This window comes from Anolis sagrei, chromosome 3 (genome assembly GCF_037176765.1).
Source record: "Anolis sagrei isolate rAnoSag1 chromosome 3, rAnoSag1.mat, whole genome shotgun sequence".
Taxonomy (NCBI): Eukaryota; Metazoa; Chordata; class Lepidosauria; order Squamata; family Dactyloidae; genus Anolis; species Anolis sagrei.
In genome coordinates this window covers 26,194,516-26,220,649 of record NC_090023.1, presented here as the reverse complement: position 1 = coordinate 26,220,649, position 26,134 = coordinate 26,194,516, and the positions used below count along the sequence as shown (strand labels likewise).

The window sequence follows — 26,134 nt, the reverse complement described above, 5'->3', positions numbered from 1 at the left end:
GATCCACTTTATAGGCACATTGTCTGTTTTAATTCCCTGGCCTTAAACACATTGAATTGGCTTTCATGTGAAAGAATCATGAGATGGACACAAAGTGAGCACTCAGTATTTTCCTTCTATGGAAACGAACAGGACAGAAGAGACCGCAACAGCCCCACCTGTGCTCCTAAAGTGCTTCCACATGTACATGGATTTGGGGCAATTTCCCCTTCAAAACACAGCCTTTGTGCTGCAATGGATGCTTCATTTCTATGGGGTGCAAGGAGCTTGAAGGTAGAGCGGGGGGCAGTTTTGAAGAGCCACAATCCCATCAGAAACATTTGCACTGCTTGGAAATTTAAAAAAAAATGAATTAAGTTTGAAGGTTTCTAATGTCTGAATAGTACTAAGAAATTTAATCTGATTTAAGCTCATTATAATATATCATACCTCCTAGTCCACATTCGAATTTAATAGGAAGCATAAAGTTTAAAACCACTCTGTCGAAGTAATTTAATGGGACGCATAGTATTCTATTGAATTTAATTTCCTATGTACTTCCAGTCAAATGCAGAAGGCCAGTGGGAAAACAACAATAGTGTTCTTCCCACGAACATATATTGAGTGTTTGATAAGTAGCAAAACGTTTTCTTTCAGTCTTGTCCACAACTATTTTAAGCTGAAATTCTGCAATTCGAATTCAAGTTTGAACATTTTAAAATATATTGTTCTGTATTCTACAAAGAACAGAAAATGCCAGGAAGTAACGATTTTAAATCACTACCCTATTATTATCTCCCTGTTTTACAGATCCATTGAGGCTTGCTGTTCACACACTGTCTCTGTTTTCTATCTCAGACATAGGCAAACTTCGGCCCTCCAGGTGTTTTGGATTTCAACTCCCACAATTCCTAGCAACCTCAGGCCACTTCCTTTCCCCCTTCAGCTGCTTAAGCTGAAAGGGAAAAGGAAAGGGCCTGAGGCTGTTAGGAATTGTGGGAGTTGAAGTCCAAAACACCTGGAGGGCTGATGATTGCCCATGCCTGCTCTATCCCAACATTATGTGATATTTAGAAGCTGGTATGTTGTAGTTACTGACTTTTGTGTTCTCAAAAGAGTAAAACTTTGCTGCTCTTACCAGGAGAAATGCCTCTAGAACATGGCCATATAGCCCGAAAAAACCTACAACAACCCACTTACCAGAATCGTTTTATCTCTATCACAATCCGTTTGATCTCATTCTTCAGCCAATAAACAGCAACACATAAGATTGGTTTGCATAACCACTAACCACCAAAAGGGAAGAACGACTGTTCTGGGTCACTACAATCTGAAAGGGAGCTTTACACAGATGCATTCTTGTGTATAGTAGTAGTACAATAAAAACATCTTTTCTCCCTTCCTTTTTCGTTACTTTCTTCATATGCTGGTGGCATTGAAACCATTGCAAGGGATCTAGAACATGATGGAAAATTCAGAGCATCTAGACAAAGAAGCAACTCAGCAGTTACTCAGGGATGGGTGAAGGAGACATTCCTTAGCATTTGCTTCATTATTAGCATTTGTTTGAAATGTTGATGTAGTAATTGCTTTGATTGCAGTAAATCAAACTTTGCTGTAAAGCACTGGTTCTCAACCTGTAGGTCCCCAGATGTTTTGGTCTTCATCTCCCAGATATCCTAACAGCTGGTAAATTGGCTGGGATTTCTGGGAATTGCAGACCAAAACACCTGGGGACCCACAAGTTGAGAACCACTGATCTAAAGCCTTAGCGTGGGTTCCTTTGTTTCTTTAATGCTGAAACAGATATTTAATAAAGAAAAAGAACAAGGGCACAATCCACTCAAGTAAACGATGTTGGCTGCAACTGTTTTTGGTAGACAAGCCTTATAAGCCTGTTAAGATTTGTGTCACTCTGTCCACATATGCATGTCAAATGGGTCAAATAAGAATTGTCTTCTTCCACACAGTCAGGCTTTTTTTCCAGCATAAAACTGTATTACATATATTCAAATAAATAATCAAAGGAAGTAAATGTATAGGGATTGTCAAAACGTTAATTTCTATTTTGGGGGATTTGTGCACCAGCTATAATTAATGCATTCAGAAGCATACTAAAACAGTAAATACAAATATTAAATGTACAAAGAAATACACTTAATATTTCCTTTTGTTTCACCATAGCAGACCGATCCATGAAACACATTTCTTAAAGATGAAGCACTAACTCTGTCTCTTAAAAATGGAGGGTACTGAAACAAACCATCTGTCCAATAAACACAAATTTACCCAAGTTCTGCAAAGAATGGTGAAATATTTGATATATTTTGTTTAGCATCACTTATTTCTCAATATTCAAAATCCACTGTTATATTGAAGCACTTGATTGAGCCAACAGTTAAATATATATCTTCAGCTGTCATGTATTTGTGTCTTGCTCACATTTTATACACACAGAGATCAAAATTGGGAAAATATATTTAGGCTGTTGATCCAAAACACAAATTGGGAAGTGCTACATCTAGTCCCATTTGTTTGTTTGTTTGAATGTGAAAATTTAACAGTTCTTCAGTGCATGAATAAGTGAAGATACTTTCCTTGTGCAAGTACTGTTCCTCTAAGAAAAACCCAAATATTTTCTGTTCCAAATGAGTTCAAATCAAACCTTTAAAAAACTCACAATGGGCTCTCCATGAATGTAAAGTTCCCCCAACAAAAAACATCATGCTGTTAAAAACGTGTGCAACATGAAGGGAAATGCCATCATGCTAGCTGAAAAAAAGGTTGGCAAAACAAAGTCCTCTGGAAAGGTAAGGCAGGGATCTGAATATGTAATGCAAGTCAAACTAGTCCTTCTCCAGCAGTCCGTTTGTAGTTTCGTTCGCCCAAACCACCTTCATTACACATTTCTCTGCATCTTCCTGTAAGAGTCTTCACACTATGCCATGTATATAAAAGTGTTGATATCTGATTCATCTCTTCTGATATATTTGTGTTCTATAAGCCATTCAATCTGCTCTTTTATCATTTTCTTCTGTGGTAAGAACATGTTTTTTAATATCTCTACTAGTTCAGTCTGAAGTTGAGCATTAGTAATTTTCTTCCTCATTTTCATTATTTGGATGATAGCCTCCTAAGCGACAGGGAAAGCAAGAAAGGAAGAAAAGATCATTTTGGATATACATTGAAGAAGATAAGCAAAGCTTGTACTTGTTATTTTTTGGAATTTGTTTGTTTGTTGGGCATCAAATTGTTGCCGGTTGTGAAATTTGGTGTGAAAAGGAGAGGGTAAAAGTATGGGGAATAAATCATTAAATAAATATTACAGCAGACATTTTCAAGAAGTTACATTTCTCCTCCTACTCAACTGTATCACTCACATTGTTAATTTCAGAGGAGTTTGTGTTCCCTTTCTTTTTTAAGTTGTATGCACTGACATTTTCTTATGCTAGCTCTTTCATTCAATGACAAAATTAATTTTAACTTGCCTAATTAGAGGAACTTCTTTGATCACAAAGTGAGTCAGTTAAATATAAATAACTACATCCTAAAGTGTCAGTCCCATTTTTGTTTAATTAGATATCCCAGGACGGGTGGAGGAATGAGACTGCCAGGGACTAAAACACTTTCCAAGAGCATATCACAAGTTATGTCTATTAAGCAGCAGGATTTTTTTTAAAAATCATGCAATAGGAGAACGGTATCAATGTTAGTAAATTGAAGTGGACTGGTAACATACCTGGGTTCGTAATATTCTTAATTGGACTATCCCTTCATTTTCTTCTTCTCGCATTCTCTCTGTAGTTAGCTGTAGTCTACCAATTAGGTTTATCTTACCTCTTTTTTGAACTTTAGCATTTTTTCTGAAAGAATGAAACATGAGGTCAAAAAAATCTAAGTAATCTAACCTACCACATCCTGCCTAGTCCTAACCGTCAGAAGCAATCAGGATTCTCACACAAAGATATTTCCAAATCCTAATATCCCAAATCTTTTAACGAGAAACACAGAGGAATTCATTTTTACTTTCTGAATCTCAGAGATGTACACTGGTTTTAGCAAAATACCAAGCAAAAAGATTCTTCAGATTGGTTCAGGTGCTTCCAACAGAAAACAGGCTGCTTACACATCTCAAAACTAACAAAATTCAACCTAGACTCAATCAAAGCTTGATAATATTGGAATTCAACCCCACAATGCCCAGGTTGTGTAGAATTGACACTTTTCTACTGCAAGCCTTTTAAAAATCTGACTTCATTTTCTTACAACTGAGTATGTGCTGTGTGCTTTGAGATCTCTCTCTGCATGTGTGTCAGAGAGATGTAGTGATTGGTGTTTTTCCCCTCTCTCTGAAACCTTAGAAGAGATGGGTAGAGTAGCTTGGACCCAGTTCTTTACTATGAAGAAATGTAGTTATTGTATTGTCGAAGGCTTTCATGGCCGGAATCACTGGGTTGTTGTAGGTTTTTTCGGGCTATATGGCCATGGTCTAGAGTCATTCTCTCCTGACGTTTTGCTTGCATCTATGGCAAGCATCCTTAGAGGTAGTGAGGTCTGTTGGAACTAGGAAAAATGGTTTATATATCTATGGAATGACCAGGGTAAGACAAAGGATTCTTGTCTGCTGGAGCTAGGTGTGAATGTTTCAACTGACCACCTTGATTAGCATATAATGGCCTGACATGCCTGGAGCAAACTTTTGTTGAGAGGTGATTAGATGTCCTTGTTTGTTTCCTCTCTGTTGTTGTGCTGTTGTAATTTTAGAGTTTTTTTTAATACTGGTAGCCAGATTTTGTTCATTTTCATGGTTTCCTCCTTTCTGTTGAAATTGTTCACATGCTTGTGGATTTCAATGGTTTCTCTGTGTAGTCTGACATGGTGGTTGTGAGAGTGGTCCAGCATTTCTGTGTTCTCAAATAAAATGCTGTGTCCAGGTTGGTTCATCGGGTGCTCTGTTATGGCTAATTTTTCTGGTTGAAGTAGTCTGCAGTGCCTTTCATGGGTTGTTGTTGAAAGATGGACCAATCCAATTTCTTAATATAGATGTAATGAAAAGTCTTGATACAATCTACATAGGGACCATCAAACGCTCTCACATTGCAACAAAATACGTCCTATTTTCTGAGAAACCAAAGAATAATGACAAGTGAAAAGAAAGGATGGGAAGTAACTTTCCTCTTATAAACGCACTGGCTCAGTTCTGCCTTCCAGTATTTTCTGAAAGCCTAACAGACAGCTTACACCAGTAGTTTTCAACCTGTGAGTCCCCAGATGTGGCCTCCAACTCCCAGAAATCCTAACAGCTGGTAAACTGACTGGGATTTCTGGGAGTTGTAGGCCAAAACACCTGGGGATTCACAGGTTGAGAACCACTACCTTAGACAAATAGAACCAAGGACTCACTTTCTCTAAGAACCACACAGAAATGGTTTGATAAAGTCAAGTTGTGGGCTACTTTGCTAGAATCCTTGAGGATAGAAATGAGACTTTGGACCTCATTTGAGGTCCAAAAATGAGACTTTGGACCTCATTTGGGACATATGTTGACAGACCTGCTTCATGCAATGTATGAGCAATACAAAATTACCCGCAAGCTGCACTGAAAGGAACTGTAATATTTAGAGAGGGAGCTTTTTGGTTTCTGTTTTTGAAGACAGATTCAAAAATATATTTCCTAGCCTCTAGGGAAAAAAAACCTGTAACAAAGCAATCATGAAAAAATGGAAGAATAAAATAAGATTTGGGTTTTTTTCATATCGTTTGTGGGATATATAGTAAAAGAGAAAATATAAACAGGATAGTTCTAGTGATAGTTAACAATTGTCTGCACTCCAGCAGTACCTTAAAACCAACAACGGAAAACAACTGTCAAACATAACTAGATCAGGCATTATAAGTTTTACACTGACTTAACATTATTTTGGAAATTAACGTTAAGAACAGCTGAACTATTAAATGTTAAAATGTGATTTTTTTTCTTTTCTGATATGTTTCTGTTTATGGAATAAACCGGCAATATGTCTTACATTAAGCTGAACTCCTGGTTGACTGAGAAGAGGGTTCCTTCTGTAAAGTCTTTGGGTGAATTGACTTGAGGTTCATATAACAAAACCTGACGTTTCAACTTTGGAAATGCTACAAGAGACTGTTGAGAAGAAAAGAGATAGAGGGGGGATGAAATGCAATTGTCAGTGTAGGCAATTAATAATGTGCTCTTCAGTCTATTTTACGAATTTTAACAAGCTCTTAAAAACCAAACATTTTAATCACATATTTATATGACATATAAAACAATGTTAGATGTCCAAGAGGGGAGAGAGCAAAAGAAAAAAACCCCAAAAAACTTTGGCACTGCAGGTTAATCACCAGCTGCAGCTGCAGTAAATCTTGCCAACTGAAAGGTTGACAGTTCGAAGCCAGGTCAGGGTGAACTCCTGACCTTCAGCCCGGCTCCCTGCCCACCTAATGGATCGAAAACAACAATGTGAGTAGATGAATAGGAACTGCATTAAGCGGGGAGGTTTTTTAGGCACAGTGGTCGGAGGAAAAGTTTACAAAGAAAGCTCTTCAGCAAGGAGATAGAGCAACAGCACCCCCTGTGGCCGAATGATGGGAAAAAGCCTATGTATACCTCTGTCTGTTGTCTGTCTTGTCATTGTATAATTGGCATTGAATGTTTGGCATATGTGTGTTCTGTGATCCACCCTGAATCCCCTTCAAGATGAGAAGGGCAGAATATAAGTACTGTAATAAATAAACTAAGGAAATATCTGTTTCAATTATTTTTAATCCCTTTGCAAACAGAAAGAATGAATCGAACTACACCATAAGTCAGTACATTTTCCTCCAAATTTGGTGCCCTCCAGATGCAAATTCCATGATATCCACCCAACTCATACTAAGTGGGTAGAACTTGGTTTACTGGATAAAAACAAATCACAGTAAGTCTTGGCTTTGCAGACTTTTCCTATCTCTTCATCTGGCATGGTTGCAAATAGAGGAGACTGAAAGTTTTAGTTTTCAACTCCTATTAACTAGTTTAGCATTTATTCAAACAAAAAAAGTAGTTAACATTAGCAAAGATTTACCTTAAGACCACCACCACCACCAATTTACAAGAAGAAATAATCCTCCTTTGCTTCCACTCAGTGTATCATACTATTTTGTTAAAAAAACAAACAAAACAATGACAGACTAAATTACCCATGTGCTCTGTTTCAAAACTTCGCACATTGGTTCTCATGGAATTTTTTAAAAGCTTTTTAAAGAGCTGGAGACATACCCACAAAGTTCTCCTAAGCTCTGCATCAGGGAGTTCTGTTGCCAATTTGAGATTTTCAAAGCTGATCTTCTCTCGGGGTCTTTGGTTCCATGCAAAAAGGACAGCCAGCTGAAATGTTGTTACCTCCAAATCATACTGGCCAACTTCATTCTTAAAAGTTATCTGTTAACAAGACCAAAAATTGATTAATCCCTCTATAGTAAGCACAATCTTATTTACAGTTTGGTGAAATGAGAAGTGCACATATACATACAATGCCATTGGACATAAGATGATGCCAGTGAAGCTTCCTGCCACTGTGGTTCTTTTTGTAGAACTCTTCTACCTCTGGAATGAGGTCTTCTAATTCCGTAGGAAGTGATACAAACACCTTTTCAGAACTTCTGGACCAGGCTCCAGCATTTAAAATTTTGATATTCACAGAATCAGCTGTGCAAAAAAAAATGATGCAAACATTATTGGAACTGTTAATTGAAATGCAAGTCATAAAATGTTAACGGGAAGAAGAAAATTGAGAAATAACAACAACAACTTTATTTTTGTACCCCGCCACCACCTCCCCGAAGGGACTTGGGATGGCATACACATGGGACACAATGTTGGAACATCACAGAACATCAAAACAAAAACATCAAAGCAAAAACAATCCATTAAAAACAAAAAATACAATTAAAATGAAACATAGCAAACTATAACAATCAAATAAAACACAATTGAATAGTACCTGGAAGGGCCAGCTTATTATTTTTGTGCATTTCTTTGAAGGCTTGGTTCAAATCTTCAGATACTTTGATATCCTGGAACATTCTCGCCAGCTTATTTACATAATCAGCTGGCATACCTACTTCCTGTGTAAAGAAAGGGGAAATTAAACTGAGGCACAAAAGGATCCTGAACATAAACCCACTTTGCTAAATATAAAGCAAAAAGCTTTCAGCTGTTATATATATATAGACATATCTAAATGATCAAGAGCTACATGAGCTTGACAACCATGGAAAGCCAGGTGTTTAAAAGAGTCAAAATAGTCTTTATTCAAATGTGTCAAATGCTAACTGCTATGCCCATACTAGCTGGTATGAAGGATGTGGGATCTGGTTTTGAAAGACAATGCTAAAAAATCAACCTGTCATTTGCCTTCATCACTAGGGACTGGTGCGGCCTGCAAGTCCATGATGTCATTCATTTCACCTATAGGGAGTTTGGCCAGAAGAATGATTGGCTCTTCAACAATAAAAGGTTAATATAGGCATCCCTCCCTTTGGGGATTCCGAAGGATTCTGGAAGACTCTAAGAAAACTACTGCCAGCAAAAATCTGTGGTTTGGCTAGTAATTTTGAATTACAAATTTTCAAACAGAGAACTGTAAAGTATGTATTGATTGGTTTGAAATATTCTTTTAACTGATTTCATGTCTTTCTAACTGGTGTTATGTATTTCTGACATATTTTTTGTGTGTCAGATGCAACCTGAGAAACTGGATGTTGTGTCACGTGTTATATTTTCATATGTAGTTCCCCATATCAATCCACAGAAAGAGGCAGGTAAGAAAGAAACAACACTGCCATCACCTGAAGATTTCACATGCAAAACTATATGGAGTAGGAGTTGGAGATAACCCAAGAGTTATTAATTATCTGTCTCCGATGTGGATATTACCTTTTATATATCATGAGGCTCTCAAATCAAGTAAACCAATAACTCACTGAACACTGTGTGCACAGGTCAGAGCTACTACTAATTTTCAATATATAAATGCAAATATGAAATCCTTTCTTAACACACAGTTGATACAACACAAATCCTATTTGCCAAGTGCTGAAAAGAACCTAGGAGCTAAGTAACAGGTGATTTTTATTTCAAGGGTCTGCTTTTTCATAAAGTGAAAAACCAACAAGATTCAATGTACGTACCCTAAGCCATTCCACCATGTTCTCTTCTATTTCACTGTCTGCTGATATATCCAATATTAGGCGCCTTGTTAAGTGAGCTTTGTGGTATCTCATGAAAACATCTTTGTTTTGCACATACTTCAGTACCAATAGCTGTTTAAAAACAACATTTATTTAATTTATATCATATTCTTCTGTTAATATGATTTCAAAACTAGTACAGTTCATTATATCATTATACAGTTGAGTCTCACTTATCCGACCTTCGCTTATCTGACATTCTGTCGTATCCAAAGTCCCCCTTTTCCTTCAGCATTTCCCTTTCAATTAAAGGAGTGCTCCTCAACTCTCTCTCCATTCCCAAAAAGTAAAAAAAGGCAAGGCGAGGAGAAGGAGGGAGGAAAGGGGGAAAAGAGGCAGGACCGGAAGCAGAAGCGTCCTCCCTTCTTCCCTCTGTGATATCGACACTGCTCTTCCGCATCCGGGCACTTCCTGCTAGGCTACTCTAGCCCTGATGCAATGCCTTGCCTTAACCCTTTGAGTCCCTGTTGTTAGTATTCTAGGTGCCTAGCGCCGCATCAGATGGGTAACAATAGGAGACTTCGTATTTTCCGACATTTTTGTTTATCCAATGTTCTGCTGGCCTGTTTATGTCGGATAAGCAAGACTCTATTGTACTTACTATACAGAACCCTAATGATATTTTAGAAATCCTTTAGAAATGATTCTCCATCCCCCCCCCCCCTATTTTTTCTTTGATTGCACAGGCCTAGAAGGTATCGAATAGCACATACCACTTCTTTAAGCTTTGCTTCAATTTCTTCAGATGTTAGTTTTTTGCTGAGCGGTGTTTTTCTTAACAACATATCACAATAATTAGCAAGTAGTTCCGGGCACTTGGACTCTGGCTGTGTTTTCAATCCAACTCTAAATGAATATGAAAAACAACTGTCATAAGGGTGTACCCATCAACATTAAAGGGTGTACACTACTGTACAAATTAAAGCTATGCTAATCACTTAAGAATGGAAATCTCTCAATGAAACCACAAAGGCATCTTTCAGGCTTATTTTGCTCTAGGCATAGTAACCTGAATGAACAAGGTGACAGAAAAAAACTGTATTCAGAAATATAGAGTTGGTATGTAAACTAAAGATGGATGTTTGCATGAATGACATCTACAGAGACTCAAAATTTGATAATCTTTCAAAGTGAAGGCAACTAATCAAATTTTCTGGTTTAGATAGATCAGGCTTGGGCAAACTTTCAGCCCTGCAGGAATTTTAGGACTTCAAGTCCCACAATTCCCAGCAGCCTCAGGCCCCTTCCTTTTCCCCCTCAGCCGCTTAAGCGGCTGAGGGGGAAAAGGAAAGGGCTTGAGGCTGCTGGGAATTGTAGGACTTGAAGTCCAAAACTCCTGCAGGGCTGAAAGTTTGCCCAGACCAGAGATAGATAGACCATTTTAGAAGTAAGGTTTGAAAATATATAGACAATCATACTTGGTTATCATAAGTATGTTCTCATGTACTATTATTTGTTTCAAGCTCATTTATTCTGTTTTTGGATAGATAACATTACATAAATTTAACAGTAATATTTTAAAAGATAGTTGTTGAGTTGTATTTGGTTAGCAATATATATTTTAATATGCTATTATTTGTCTCAAGCTTTGGGGATGAATCCAAAGTAGAAAGCAAAATTACAACAAAACACATCAAATGGAATGAAAGTCTTTTCAATTCTATATAAGAGTTGATTAAAAACTTGTCTAATAAATTTTAACCAGAATGTATCAACATCAAGTAAGTATTCAAGTAACTTACCCCTTCTGTTTCAGTGGTAATTCTAGTTTAAATATAGTAGCATCATTGACAACTGCTTTATATGCCTAAAATAAAACAAAATAATTCCATCAATTCTGTTAACAAAGCAGCACATTTTAGAATTTCAGAACTTGTAATTCAAAATCTTCATGCTTACTCACAAACCTAGTTCACATATCAAATACAACCAAGTGCCCAACATCCAATGTCATAGTTATATTAAAAGTAAAGGTTTTCCCTGACTTTAAGTCTAGTTGTGTCTGACTCTAGGGGGTGATGATCATCTCCATTTCTAAGCCGAAGAGCTGGCATTGTCTGCAGACACCTCCAAGGTCATGTTGCCAAAATGATTGCATGGAGCGTTGTTACCTTCCTACAGAAGCGGTGCCTTTTGATCTATTCACATTTTCATGTTTTCAAACTACTAGGTTGGCAGAAGACGAGGCTAACAGCAGGAGCTCATCCTGCTCCCTGGATTCGAACCGCCGACCTTTCAGTCAGCAAGTTCAGCAGCTCAGTGGTTTAATCCACTGTGCCACCATAACATATTATCTGCACTATAATTCCTAGAATCTTCTAACAGCATGACCAATGTTTTAACTTCTCCAAGAATGTAAATCAAATGCTCTGTGGACGTATATCTCTCCCATGACCATGTTCCAGGGTCCTTCCACACAGTCATATAAACTGGAATATCAAGGCAGAAAATTCCGCAATATCTGCTTTGAACTGGGTCATCTGAGTCCACACTGCCATATATTCCAGTTCAAAGCACATAATGTGGGATTTTATTCAGCTGTGTGGAATGGACCTAGGATTGAAAATCTAGAGTTAACAGAAATTGGAGCCATTGCTTCACACACCATGCTAAAATACTTCTGCCTACAAAGAAAGAGGCAAATCCATAAGTAAGGCTATAAGAGGCAGGGAATGAACTGAGGGGTCACCTCCAGTCACCGAATCAGTAGAACTGACAGAATCCTTATTTTAATTAAAACCTGGTAATATTCTGTCATAGGTGCTCCATACCTCAGAGAAGTGTACACAATTATTTTATGGAATTCATAATACTATGATCTTTGTTTCATTAAAATCTACAATTACCTAAATTTGTGCTGGGCAGCTACTCAAAGGCCACTCTCCAGAACCTGGAAGGCTACACCTCTTGCAACTACCACCCCACATAATAAAAAGTCAAAATGCTCCTTTCCAAACTTTTAGGTGGAAGGGAAACTGGCTGAGATTGGGCCATGAAGGCATGGGCACAATCTCAGCACATTTTCCTCCAACTTAAAAGCGTCCTAGAGACCCTAAAATTTCTAGTTCTCAAATATTAGTGCAAGGGCCTCAACTGCCTTAAGTAAGTAAGTAAACCTACCCAGTTGTTAGCTCAAGATTTGGAACACATTTTATCACACAAATACTACAGCCACTTGCTCCCCAGGCAGATCTGTTACTACTCTGCAGTTCCTGCAAATGGGATTTGTCTACTCTGTTTGCAGGAAGGGTCTGCCTCATAACATTGGAGAGGTTGCCTGTGTCTCAGATTCTTATTCCATGGCTTTAAACTGCACTGACTAGAAATGTATGACATAATATGATATTGCAAGGGCCAAGGTTTAATTAATGTGTTTGTAAAGCCTGTAAATAGTTAAATAAATAAATCTTGAGGAACATACTCATGTGGCCATCTTAATAAACTTACCAACTTTCACATGACTAGGTTTCTAAATCCTAAGGTTCTGCCAGACATACATTTGCTTTTACAGTTTTTAAATAATTATATCATACAAGTTGCAATATTTTCTAGGTCTGCTATTGTGCCTTAAAATATTCAATATCCAAAAATGAAACAAAAGATGAATTGCCTAGACCACATACCTTATCTCTTGCAGTAAGAAATCTTGGGTCATCTTGGAAAGCTTCTTTAACCAGTTTGCTAAATCGATTAAATAATGTAAGCAATTGTTCTACATATTTTTCAGAATCCTAAAAATTGAAGAAGCAAATCAATAAAAAATAAAAAGCCAAAGCTGTGAGGAAAAGATAGCATGTAACCATTAATTAATAAACTACGCTGATTTTATATGAGTTTTTAAAAATTCTAATGTTTTTAAGCCTTAAGGTAAAGTTTCAAGGGAAATACAGAGCTCAAAGGTTCTCCTTTCCTTGATGTTTCCAAGCCTCTTTTAGGATGAAACAGTTCATTACTTAAGATAAAGAGCTGTTCTGCAAGTGTTCACTTCTCAGAAGCTACTATATTCTGTATGGACAATACAAGAGCTTTGAGCACATAAGCCTTCTAGTCAAGTACAGCACTTACTCTGACCTAGTACAGATGTAACATCGGCTCTAGCAAATCAGTTTGTGAGAGTCAGCCTTAAAAGCATGTATTTGCTCCCTCCCCAAAGAAAACTCCTCTTCTATGTCCCTGGCATGCATCAGTATTACATCAGCACTGATGTGAAATATAGTCAACACTAACCAGTCTCCATCTTAATTCTTAAACCAGGAGATAGGCTTCTTTTAAAAACAGGAATTAAATCATAAATTATGCTGGATAAGCCTGGGAGTAACTTTTGAGTAAATTAAAAAAATACATTTATAGATGGGATTACCAGTACACTTTAAAGCAGGCCTCTTCAGCCTGCAATACTCCAGGGGTTCGGGCCTCCAACTCCCAGAAGCCCTAGCCAGTTTGTTCAATAGTCAGGAATTCTGGGAACTGAAATCCAAAACAGCGGGAGGGCCGCAGGCTGAAGAGGTCTGCTTCACAGCCAATAGGTCACTTTCCCCATCCATGAATGAAAGGCCTTGGCTTCTTCCTCTTGTCACAGAAATGGCCTCTTAAGAAATTTTCACATGTGAAAAGAGGAAGCTCAAAGCTTGGTCACATAGCTTTTTGAATCGCACTCAGTGGCATATGATATGCTAGAGAACAAAACTATGGTAGTGTAAACCTGTCTATGAAATTCACACTGCCAGCACAACAAATATCCAATACAGCAAGTCCTTTACGATTCCCTACATCACACATAGGCGAACTGTCTAACTTCAGGGGCCTAATGGCGGGCTGGAGCAGGATGGGAGGGAGGGGGTTGTCCCCAAATCCCATCATTGCCTTCCCCCCGCCCCCTTCTCTTCTGGAGACAGAAAGTGAAGGAAAGAGTGGAAATATTTGGATCCCAAAAAGTTGGCCTTGGTCAGGATGAGATGGTGGATGGGAGAGAAAAAGTGTACCCATTAGGCCCTGTATTGCCTACTCTTGATATAGAATTCTAGAATCCTAGAGCTGGAAGAGACCTCCAAGGGCCATCCAGTCCAAGCCCCTGCCATGCAGGAAGGCACAATCAAAGTACTCCCGATACGCCCTGCGGAAAAGCCCCCAGAGAAGGAGACTCTACCACACTCAGAAGCAGGCAGTATGCCACTCTCCAGGAATTTCTTCCTAATCTTTTCAGTCGAATCTCTTTCCCTCCCATTTGAAGCCATTGCTCCCTTGTGGCCTGGTGTCTAGAACAGCATAACATCAGTTTTCTTCCTCATTCTCAATGGAACACCCATTTACATCTTTAAACATGGTTCTCATATTCCCTCTCTATCTTCCCTTCTCCCAGCTAAACATCCCCTAGAGGAAAGGAAAAAGAGAAGGAAGAAAGTGAGGAAGAAAGGAAGAGAAGGATGGAAGGAAGGGTGGAAGGGAATGGGGGAGGAAAGAGAGAAGGAAGGAAAACAAAAGGAAAGGGAAGGAGGGAGGGAGGAGAAAGAGAGAGAGGGAAGGAGGGAGGAAAGAAGGAAGGAAGGACGAAAGTGTAGAAGTGAAGGAAGGAGGAAGGGAAAAAGAGGGAGGGAAGGAGGAAGGAAAGAGAGAAGGAAGGAAGGATAGGATGGTGTGAGAAAGGAGGACCTGAGAAAAGAGCCCAAGGGGCCGCATCCAGTTCCCAGGCCTGGTTTGCTAATACTTTCCCTAGATCCATAGGACTTGATGTAATATAACTCCTACTGTTTACTAGAATCGCCTGTTAAGGGCTGAAAAATGTGGTATAGAAATAAAGCAAATAAATAAATAGTAAATAAATATTTCAATAAAACATTTAATTGCTAAATGTCACTGATCAATTCAAACACAGGTCTTTAATTACAAAAAAGTGTAGTCATTTTAATGAAACAACATTAAGAAAACACAGTTAATTTTAACGTTCATTTCCACTATTCATTTCTGTAATTTTAAAATTTCATCCTGCATGGCATTCTTCAGATTTCTGGAAAGTTCTCATTATGATGGGGCAAAGGATATATAAAAGGAACACCTACTTACAGTAGTAATGGTTTCAGCTGCTGCTACCATGTCTGCTAATCCAGCACTAACAATATGTTCTTCCAAATCTTTTAACATAGGCTCTATTCCATTAGGAACTTTGTCCATCAATGAAAACATTAAATGCAACTCTGAAAATACAAAATATCAAAGATACTACCAGGCAATTCATATGTAATGAAGTATCTGTTAACTTTATATACAATTACGAACATTTTAAAATTGTCCAACGTGCACAAAATCTACAGCCAAATATACTCCATGTACAGTTTTCTGAACATGAGTATAAGATTATTATACAGTATATGCATCCAACTTGTAGGTTCCTTGCAAATGAGCTTTCAGGCTGATTCCCAGATAATGTCCCTTTGTTTCTTTGAAAATACTGTTTACTCCAACCATATTTCTCCTCTCTTCTCCAGCAACACTCACAGCTTTACATGATTATAAACCAGTGCAAGCCATGATTCCTTGTAAATCAAACATTAAAATTATGGTGCACATGTACTACATGGATCTGAAGAAGGTAAGAAAAAAGGAAATGGCTCTGGAGGGGAGAAGGAAGGTATACAAAAGACTAGAACCTAATTTACAGACTAGATTTTAATTAAGAGGAGATAGACAGATAGACAGATCATCTCAATTCTGGTCCATCCTAAAGTTTACAGATTTCTCTGTCAAATCTTTCACATTGTGTTTCTACTGGGTTTTTTTAAAGACCACAAAAGGTTTCTGTAGGTAACTATTTTCATAGTCACACTCTATTGCAAGTTGAGTATCTGAGAGAAATAAACTTATACAGAAAAAGAGAAATTACAAACAAATATTCCTCTGCTTCCATAAGACCCAAGAAATGAGATTCAATTACATTCCATAATTTTTTGCCCCCAAAATAAATTTTTTTTCAGAGTTTATAGAAGTTTCCTTGTTTATCTAAGTGGCAACAATTGGGTTGCTATTTGAATACAATCTAAATGAATACAAAGAAAAGAAAGAAAGAAAGAAAAAGGGGATAAAGGAAAGGAAAATAATCGATATGTAGTATAGTAATACAGTATAATGGGGTTTTTTGTGTGTGTGTCCTGAGCGACTTGAGAAACTGCAAGTGACTTGTGTGAGAGAATTGACCATCTGCAAGGACGTTGCCCAGGGTAACTATTTTCATAGTCACACTCTATTACAAGTTGAATATCTGAGAAAAATAAACTTATACAGAAAAACTGAAATTACAAACAAATATTCATCTATGAGACGAGATGAGATGTTATGATGTTTATTGATTGTTATAATGTTATTCTTTTAACTTGTTTTTAACTGTTTTCATCATGTTTAAGTATTGTATTTGCTTTGTTAACCGCTCTGAGTCACCCTGAGGGCTGAGAAGAGCGGTATACAAATATAGTAAATAAATAAATAAATAAAATTCATCTGCTTCCATAAGATGAAAGAAATGAGATTCATTGAAAGAGCTTTAGTTCACCCATCAATTTTTTTTATAGCTGCAACTTCCTCATTCCCCAAGAGAGTGGAAAGCTATACTTATACAAGAGTTGGCATTTTGCTATATTCAGCACTGGACAGGTGCCAAACAACTGCTGTCATAATAAGGCGCCAGACTAAGTTTTAAGGTCAGGTGCCTTCTGAATTCCTAGACCTAAATACAAAGGTTTAGGTGATGAAAGCTAGAAATCCACTCAAATCAGAAAAAATGTTTACTTTTCTTTGTTAATTGTTATAGTTAATGTAGAGTCATTACATACTAAAATATTAGGAATAAAAAGATTATCTTTTGAACTTCATCCACAGAATACAGTAAATTCTAAAAATCACATTTCATGATTTTTACCCCACAAATAAATAAACTATTTTCTTTTCAGAGCTTATAGAAGTTTCCTTGTTTATTTGTTCATCTAAGTGGCAACAATTGGGTTAAATTGTAATTGTATTATTGATAGTGATGTTGTTTATTGTTGTTTGTGATACTGCTTATGTTGCAAATTGTACCTGTTTTTATATGTTGTACACCGCCGTGAGTCGCCCTAGGGCTGAGAACGGCGGTCTACAAGTGCAGTAAATAAATAAATAAATAAATAAACTGAAGCTAAATGATACAAAGAAAAGAAAGAAAGAAAAAGGGAAAAAAGGAAAGGAAAGGCTCAATATGTATTTGCTGCTAGTACTGGCCTTCTTGCAGCAACACCAGAAGCACTCCAAGTGACCAGATACTGGTCAAGGGACATTTAACCAACTACCAAACTCACAAATGCTGTATTTTATCTGTTTGTTTGTTTGCTTTGTTCAGTTAGAAAAGTAATATAATTGACTGGTTGATCTGACACGACAAATAAATAAATAAATATTGGCTAATATTCATTCAAGAACACGAAAGCTGTCTACATAGACAGCTGCACTGAATGAACAGATTATGATATAGGTCTGGAAGCTATACCCAACTTCTGCTCTAACTTTCCTTTCCAAGTTGCAAAGGAGTTGATTGGATTCAGTTTAAGCAATTCCTTGAAAGCTGCAGGTTCTCTGCCTCTGGATTAGAAAGTGCTGAACGAGGAGTGAGAATGGGTTTCAATCTTCATTCACCTATTAAATTTAAAGAACGACCTTGAGCCAACCATAGTGTGCCCTGATCTCCTTGGATAAGTTACAGCAACAAATAACATAGAATAAATCTCTTTGTAAAGCTTATTAAAGCAAGATAATAACTGATCCTACATCAATCTGTATTCCTCATGTATCTGTCTTATAAAGAAGAAATATACACCAATGCATTTTACGTTATCCATGGCAAGCCAACAGGAGAAAATACAAACTTTCACTTACTTTCAGTTTCATTTCGTTTGATCATGCCTTGGCATTCTGCTAAAATGGTCTCCTTAAAAGACGTCACCAGAGCATTAACACAACACTCCATAAGCTGAAAGTTAAAGGCAACTGTAAGCATTGTGTTTTTACAATCTCATTCACTGGCTTGGGGGGTCTGGAGTAGACCCCCACAATGACATTCCTGATTTTTTGTTTTATATATATATATATATCTAAGGCAATATTGTACTGTATATGTAAGGTATATTAAAATACATTATAACAAAGAAAACTGTGAATATTTTTTTCAAGGACTTAAACACCAGATTCCAATGTATGCCAGTATGATTCTTTGAGCATTTCACTGTAGAATTACTGTTTTCTTCCTTAAACCTGCATGACCTAATTTTTAAAGCTGAAAAAAATGATGGATGCATTTTTAGTGCAACTACAGCTGTAAAACCTAACATGTTCTAAGGCATTACTCCCATGTAAATGGCCACAGAACTGAAGCCAAAATCCTCCAAAATGGAGGTTTCTTTATTTAAGGGAACACAGGAGAATACAATATACCAAAAAATCTTATCACTCCAGTTCTCCTTGGAGTAATTCTATTTACCAGGAGAAACATCATTTCAGAGGGCACAGTACATAATCTTGCTGGTGAGGATCAGCATATGAAATCAATCTATCTTGTTTTGTCGAAGGCTTTCATGGCCGGAATCACTCAGATCTTGTGCATTTTTTCGGGCTATATGGCCATGTTCTAGAGGCATTTCTCCTGACGTTTCGCCTGCATCTATGGCAAGCTTCCTCAGGAAGCTTGCCATAGATGCAGGCGAAACGTCAGGAGAAATGCCTCTAGAATATGGCCATATAGCCCGAAAAAACCCACAAGAACTGAATCTATCTTGTTGTTTACAGCCTAAAGGACTAGATATTACCGAGACTTTTAACCTGAATGTCTAATTTATGTTCTGTGTTAGTTGTTTTATGGATTTTATGGGTGTTGGGGGTTTTATAATGTTATAAGTTGCTAATTTTATACATTTTGTGGCTTATGATTATATTTTATGTTATATAACTGTTTTCTGATTTTATATGCTGTGCACTGCAGCATACAATCCCACTCTGGGAAAAAAGTGGGATAGAAATAAATAAGTAAATAAGAAAAATAATATTACTGTGTACAGAGAACTAATCTTGCTAGATTTTGATTTGTTTGAACATTTAACTTCCTAAAATATTTTATTAGCTTCATTTTTGCTGCTATTTAGATGGCAAGTAATTTACTGTATAAATATTTTCACAGTATACTTACCGCTTCTACAGAATTACATTCACGTCTGGTTTCTAAATACCGTAGTGCTCTTTTTTCTTCTTCCTTTAGTTTAGCATCTGCCTGTGCAGAAGCAGAATAATGATCACTTAAAATATTAATATTTGTAGTACAGATACTTTGATGTGAGCACCTTTTCACTTACATATTTCATATAATTCTGTACACCATTTTGTTGCAAATACGAAGGGGCTTGAGTTCTATAAAATCTCTCTGTTGAATCAAGGTATGCTTTTTCAAAATTATCCCGATAAATCTGGAGTTTATCTTCTGGATTGGAACACAGATTAACTGTAACAAGAAATATCAGGGTAAAGTTTTTCTTTTCAGACTTCCATATAAAGAAACATAGTCTCTTCTCTTAAAATGTGAGAATATCAGTTATAAATACTATAAATATTCTGGACAGAAAAATAATACTCCTTCGCAGTCTAACTAGCAGTTTTTGAGGAAATAAAAGTACTTATATAAGTTTATACATCTATTAAATAAAAGCATTTTAATAAGACTGTTGGTAATATAAGTATTTTAGGATTATACTGCATATGGTTATATGATTATCAGTCATCCCAATTTATCACATATATTCAGTACACAGATCTGTCCTTTCTTCTGTATCTGTTTTACATAGAAATCTTAAAATTCCTGCTGACAGAAATCCTAAATAATCCCGTACTTAAAACTAAATAGTTTCAAGCATGAAAAAAATATTGTCGTTTATGAACAGTGCAAACCAGAAATGCTAGTTTTCATCTTTAGCTTTCAATTGGGTATGATGATGTAAGAAAAGGATTGTATTGAATTTATCATTGTTGGCAGGAACTACTGAAACTTATTTCCTGTAAAAATGAATCAGTTGCTAAATTTGTTATCCATATTTCAGGACTGTTTGTCCTTTGGACAATATGGCTTTGAGTTAGAGGCAAAAACGATCCTACTTTGCACAATCAAGGGAGTTGCAATGACAGAACTTACCATAGGATTCTCTAACACCGATGACGAGTTGAGAGTCAAATGCCTCCCCCAGCCGTTCTGCATGGACCAGCTTCATTGCACTGTCCTGAAGGCGAGTCTTTATATTTGAAAATATGGACTCATTCCAAGTATCTAACATGAGCTATAAATACAAAAGAAGAAGAAAGTATTACACCAGCTATAAAGGTTTTGATATGACAACCATTTTGAAGGCATGGCATGTTTTGCTTCCAGAATAAAACTTCTCTTCCTTCTCAAATAATACATTTTGTTCACATGAAAATTACTCATGTAGTAATCTTCCATTATAATTATCACTTCTTCTACAAAGAACAATTTCAAAATTTGGAAGTAAGAGGTGGTAATGAAGCAGAAATTGTATTTCAAAGAACAAAAAACTATGATGAATATGCCTACTGTATCTCTTTATTGTACGTTATTTCCTCCTGTATATTCCACTGGATGGAGGATCTATACTTATTTCTCCCCAACTCAGACTTTTAAGCATTCTGCATGTATTTTAGCACAAAAAGCAGCAAAAATATTCAAAGTTTCTTCCATAGAGAATAAATACCCAAGTGGAACTGATTTGTTAAAGAGAAGGCAATACTCGGAATGAGAGCTGCCAGCTTTTACCCCTGTAAGTAAAATGCCACTGACATTATCGGTGCAGGACAATTTCACTGCTCCCTTGTGCCATATATTAGTGCTAGTAAATATAACGGTAACGGTTTCCCCTGACATTAAGTCTAGTTGTGTCTAACTCTAGGGGGTGGTGCTCATCTCCATTTCTAAGCTGAAAAGCCAGCATTGTCCGTAGACGCCTCCAAGATCATGTGGCCAGCATGACTGCATGAAGTACCATTACCTTCTTGCAGAAGCGGTACCTATTGATCTACTCACATTTGTATGTTTTCGAGCTGCTAGATTGGCAGAAGCTGGGCCTAACAGCAGGAGCACATCCTTCTCCCCGAATTCGAACCATCAACCTTTCAGTCAGCAAGTTCAGCAACTCAGCTGTGCCACCAGGGGACTGACAACTAGCTACAACCTCTTGTTGTGTTGCTACAACTAGCTTTTTTTAATATAATGTTTCATAAAACACAGCACTTACCTTTCGTACAATACTGTCTTCTACATTGGATTTCTTATTGCTGCCTTGTTTGCCCATGAGAGTGATCTCTAACTGACAAAATGGCTTGGGTAATATATCACATTGCGTGAAGAATTTACGCCATTCTACAATATAGGCTTTCAGTAGTGCAGTATCATCTTGGTGACTGAGCACTCTCTGAAAGAAGAAAGACGGCCAAATGTAAAATACTTTTGCAAAGAATTTCTACTCAGAAGTAAATAAGAAAGTTAAGTCAATGATTGCTATCAATTTTCCTCTGGGAAAAAAAAACTAACTTCTGGATAAAATGTACAACATGTATATCATGTGCATGGAATTCTGCTATTAACAACAATACTGACCTAATGCTTAGATAGCAGCAGGACTTTTTTCTCCTCCCTCCAGAGCACTGAAGCCATGTTTTAGGGTATATGACAGTGGTTCTCAATGTGTGGGTGTTTTGGCCTACAACTTCCAGAAATCCCAGCCTGTTTACCAGCTGTTAGGATTTCTGGGAGTTGAAGGCCAAAGCATCTGGGGACCCACAAGTTGAGAACCAATGGTATATGAGAAAGGGATTACTCTTCCTGACTGCACCAGAGGGAGCTTTCCATTCTGTCCCTTGCAAGAGAGCCTCCCAAAACGACTAAAAAGGTCCTTGACATTTGCTTCTTGAGTACATCATTTAAGTGACCCAGAAAAATACATCTTCTGAACTGTACACTAGAGCACCAAACAATGGCGTAAAATGTTTGAAGTCTAATGCCAATGCATGTTTACTCTGAGACAAGTCTCACTGTGTTCTTTAGGATTTATTCTCAAGTAAGTATGCTTAGCATTACAGCCATTTGTATTTGTTTTAACAGCTTGAATACAGAAAAATAGGTTTACAAGTAATATCATGCCAATATGAATTTTAGTTGAAAACAAAAATGGAAGGAGACTTTGAAGAGAGCCTGTCAAGTCATGTATCTACTTCCTGAAAGTTTAAGATCATCCTTCCTAGAAACTGACTTTTATAGTCCTTTTAGCTCCTACAGAAAATCTGCTCTCCTGTCCTTCTAAAAAAAAGCCTATGCATATATATATAGATTGTTTTGATGCTAAGTTTTACCTAAAACAAGTACTTTGGCTTTATGCTTTCAGTTGTAAATGGAAGAAGCAAATGCAAAGATTTGTGCACGTGCCAGAAATGACTGCAGAACATTGCTTATTGCTACAATTTTTAACGTTATTAGGAGATTGTAACATACTTGTAAGCCAAATTGAATACTTGTAGTAAGACTATTATGTGGTTACTGGAATTCTGACAATTAAGAACACTACATCAATAATCATTAGAGTTTCTCAGTACTGGAACAAGCCATCCAAAGTTTGCTGAGCTATTTTGTTTTTCAGAGGTTTTCAAGAAAGGATAAAACAGGCATTTGCCAGATTTTCTTTCACATATGTACAAATTTTCATTCACACTTGATCCTGACCATAGAAAGGGCGGTGGATCTTTTTGTGTAAAACTTAACTTTCACCTTTAAAAGCAAGTTTCTAACATTTGTAGTTGAGGTAGTTAAGCACTTAAGTTAAGATACTATCTGGATAAACAGTAGAAGTTGTAAGGGTTGTGGATTAAGTTCTGCAAAGAACAGGAAGGAAGAATTCCTTACAAGGTCTACTTTCTTATGTCCCTGTATCACGATCAGGTGATAAAAATATGGATGTGAGGGTGATTTCGACTGCAAAATCTGTTGCCTCACTGATCACAAAGTTTGATTCAGATAACGTAACTGGAGTCCATTACTCTATTTGCTTAAAACTTGAAGCTATGCTAGCTATTGAATCATGGCCATCCCAGACTGTAAAAGTGCATTATTTGTTTACAGGTATATGAAGGCTTCCAGGCTCTCTTTAGTTTTATGAACAACCAAGAGCTATAAAATGGATTGTACTTTTGAATGTTTAAAGAGCTTCACAGACATTACCTTACTACTAATACCCACCTGGTAAATTTTATAATACTTTCTTTATTTGCATGCAGAGAGGGAAAGATTGGTTTACTGGTAAAAGTATGATAGCTGGGATCTAGTGCTGGTAGCACTACGCTGATTGCGCAACGTGGCTCTGAATTAGAGAAGGGAACACGTGCAGGAGACAGCGCACCAAGTAAGAGAGGCAGGTGGGACAGGATACCAGTGAGGTAATGTAACAGTTACTGGATTTGATACAATTTTCAGCACTTCTCGTATATCTCCCATCCTTTTTATCCTTCCTTCCAATGCAACAACGTTTGTGAACATGCTTGGATAATATCTTCAGATAAGCTACATGAGTATGCTTGGCTGTTTCCCCTTCCCAGCAAACTACCTTGTCAACTCTGTCACAGCTGCGTCTCTCACTGCTTGCGGTCTCGTGCGCACGTGGTGCTGTGTCTCGCACATGTGCTCCCTTCTCTAATTCAGAGCCGCGTTATGCAACCAGCATAGCGCTACCAGCACTGGGTCCCAGCTATCATACTTTTACCAGTTTACATAAGGCTACCCAGAATATCAAGGCAGAATATCTCACAATATCTGCTTTGAACTGGGTTATCTTAGTCCACACTGCCATATATTCCAGTTAACGTGGTATTTTGTTTAGCTGTGTGGAAGGGGCCCAAGTCTCTTGGTAGAAATGAGATTCAAACTGAGGATTTCCTGAGCCACAAGGTCAGTTTTTCAGCCCTAAATCTTACTACACTAAACTATACTGAAAAGTAAAAGTGTGTTTATAAGTAATATACTTCTAATATTCAATCCAGATCAATTTAGTCACATGCAGATCCCAAAAAATCAACACAGCTTAAGCTAATGTTTTCAATGTCACCAACTTGTTCTGGATCCAAGCCATAATTCACAGGCGTTAGAATTCTGATAGTTTTTCAAAATGCACAGTACATACCATCTTGTCAAGAGACACATAGATGAGGTGGCCTAACACATTTATGGTCTCTCACCCCCCCCCCCCAAGCTGCATGCCAAACACTATAGATTTTTATTTCTGTAAATGAACAAAATAAGAAACTATACTTTAAGACAATGATAAACAGAAGCATCTGCTTGCCAATAGTTAAAAACTTACCGCTTGTGCTTGTTTAATGAAATCAAGGATGTCTTCTTTCAAAGCCTGGTGTATTTTTGCTGGGCCTTTATCATCCCACAAACAAACTCCATGCACATCACTGGAAGATATGTATACTCAAGTCAGACAAAAGCAAATTCAAGCCAGTACGGCTGTAGTGATTTGAATGATATGCTAAGACTACAGGAAATCAAACTTAATCCTCGAAATCTCCATGGAGATTTTATGGTAATCTGTACCAAAAGGGAGCTCATATGATGTGTGTCAACTCTGCAGGAACTGATGATAACATTCTCAATGATGCATACCCCACATTTTTACTCCTTTCCAAGAAATTTGTCACACTGTTTTAATATCATTCCAAACTACGTAATCATTTTAATATATTTCTAAGGACAAGTTGATCAATTTGCCCCAAAGCATACTGGAGCAGTAAGAGTATTGAGATATGTCCACTTGAATTCTCTCCGGATATCCCTTCTGCTTTCCCATATATGCATCTATCATCCCCTCAATCTTAACCTCTGGCCTCAAAGAACCAAAAATAGCAAACTGCAAGAGCCTCTTCTTTGGCAACTCACAGCAGCACCTGCCTTTCTGGGAGGCAGCAGCTTGAGAGGAAAAAAAATACAGGTTCCTAACACAGGCCTCAACAGCTAGCAGTTCAGTTAGCATTGCAGCCCAGCAGTCAGGCTAGCCTTTAACAAATATTCACCCTTAAATCGGTCCTTGGCAATGTTCTGGAAACCCCGCCTCCAACTGATCTCACAACAAATGTGGAGCAGGCCTTCTTGACCAAAGGATGTGATACATTCCACAAATACTTCTCCAAAAGCATTTTGGCATGTTGTGTAAATGAAGCACTATTGAAAGTCACATCCTATAGCTCTTCTAACTGCTGGTTTCAGCTTTAGATATACCCCTAATTTAAAATTTAGAATTCTGTTGAGAGCAACAGCGTATGAAATACAGAAATATGCACTACCCAACCAGTTAACTCTACAGTAAAATTACTCTAATAGTTGAAGGAAAGGCAAGATATATATAAGGTAAATAAATGGAAGATGGGAACCAGGATCAGATCTTACCAAGTGTGTGTGTGTGTGTCTGTCTGCTTGGTCATTTTTGAAAGCACAGAGAAATTTCAAATAAACCACTGAAGCTTTATTACTATCCTGATTTTCAAGACAATTTTGAAAACAAATACTTGTCATGAGATGTGTACTAATGGATCTTTTCTTGAACAGCTGTTCTGACAAGATAGATAGAACAATATCACAACTACATTTCATTCCATTACTCAGTAACTAAAAGTCAGAGAGATTACTTACGAAAAGAGATCAAACCATTGCTGTTTTGTTACAGATTCCTGACGTAAAAGCTTCAAAACAATGGGGCGCATGAAATCCCACTTGTCTTCAAACTGAAGTGAACCTTTATTCTTTCAAGGAAAAAAAAGACAGCATAAATACAAATACAGACTA

At 37.3% G+C, this 26,134-nt stretch overlaps 1 protein-coding gene across 1 annotated transcript in view; it reads right to left on the bottom strand.

Annotated features, from left to right (window-relative positions):
- Positions 1–342: 342 nt before the first annotated feature.
- CUL5 (cullin 5) overlaps positions 343–26,134 on the bottom strand; it is a 36,452-nt gene continuing 10,660 nt past the window's right edge. Inside the window, exons 2-19 of the mRNA XM_060771002.2 lie at positions 25,982–26,091; positions 24,651–24,750; positions 21,540–21,716; positions 20,426–20,567; positions 19,596–19,741; positions 19,433–19,513; positions 18,130–18,223; positions 15,295–15,425; positions 12,858–12,965; positions 10,977–11,041; positions 9,948–10,080; positions 9,175–9,306; positions 7,986–8,109; positions 7,515–7,690; positions 7,262–7,423; positions 6,006–6,124; positions 3,719–3,842; positions 343–3,112 (exon numbers count right to left, since the gene is read on the bottom strand). Of these exons, the coding sequence (XP_060626985.1) occupies positions 2,918–3,112; positions 3,719–3,842; positions 6,006–6,124; positions 7,262–7,423; positions 7,515–7,690; positions 7,986–8,109; positions 9,175–9,306; positions 9,948–10,080; positions 10,977–11,041; positions 12,858–12,965; positions 15,295–15,425; positions 18,130–18,223; positions 19,433–19,513; positions 19,596–19,741; positions 20,426–20,567; positions 21,540–21,716; positions 24,651–24,750; positions 25,982–26,091 (2,319 nt within the window). The 3' untranslated portion in view covers positions 343–2,917. The remainder of the gene's footprint in view (positions 3,113–3,718; positions 3,843–6,005; positions 6,125–7,261; positions 7,424–7,514; positions 7,691–7,985; positions 8,110–9,174; positions 9,307–9,947; positions 10,081–10,976; positions 11,042–12,857; positions 12,966–15,294; positions 15,426–18,129; positions 18,224–19,432; positions 19,514–19,595; positions 19,742–20,425; positions 20,568–21,539; positions 21,717–24,650; positions 24,751–25,981; positions 26,092–26,134) is intronic.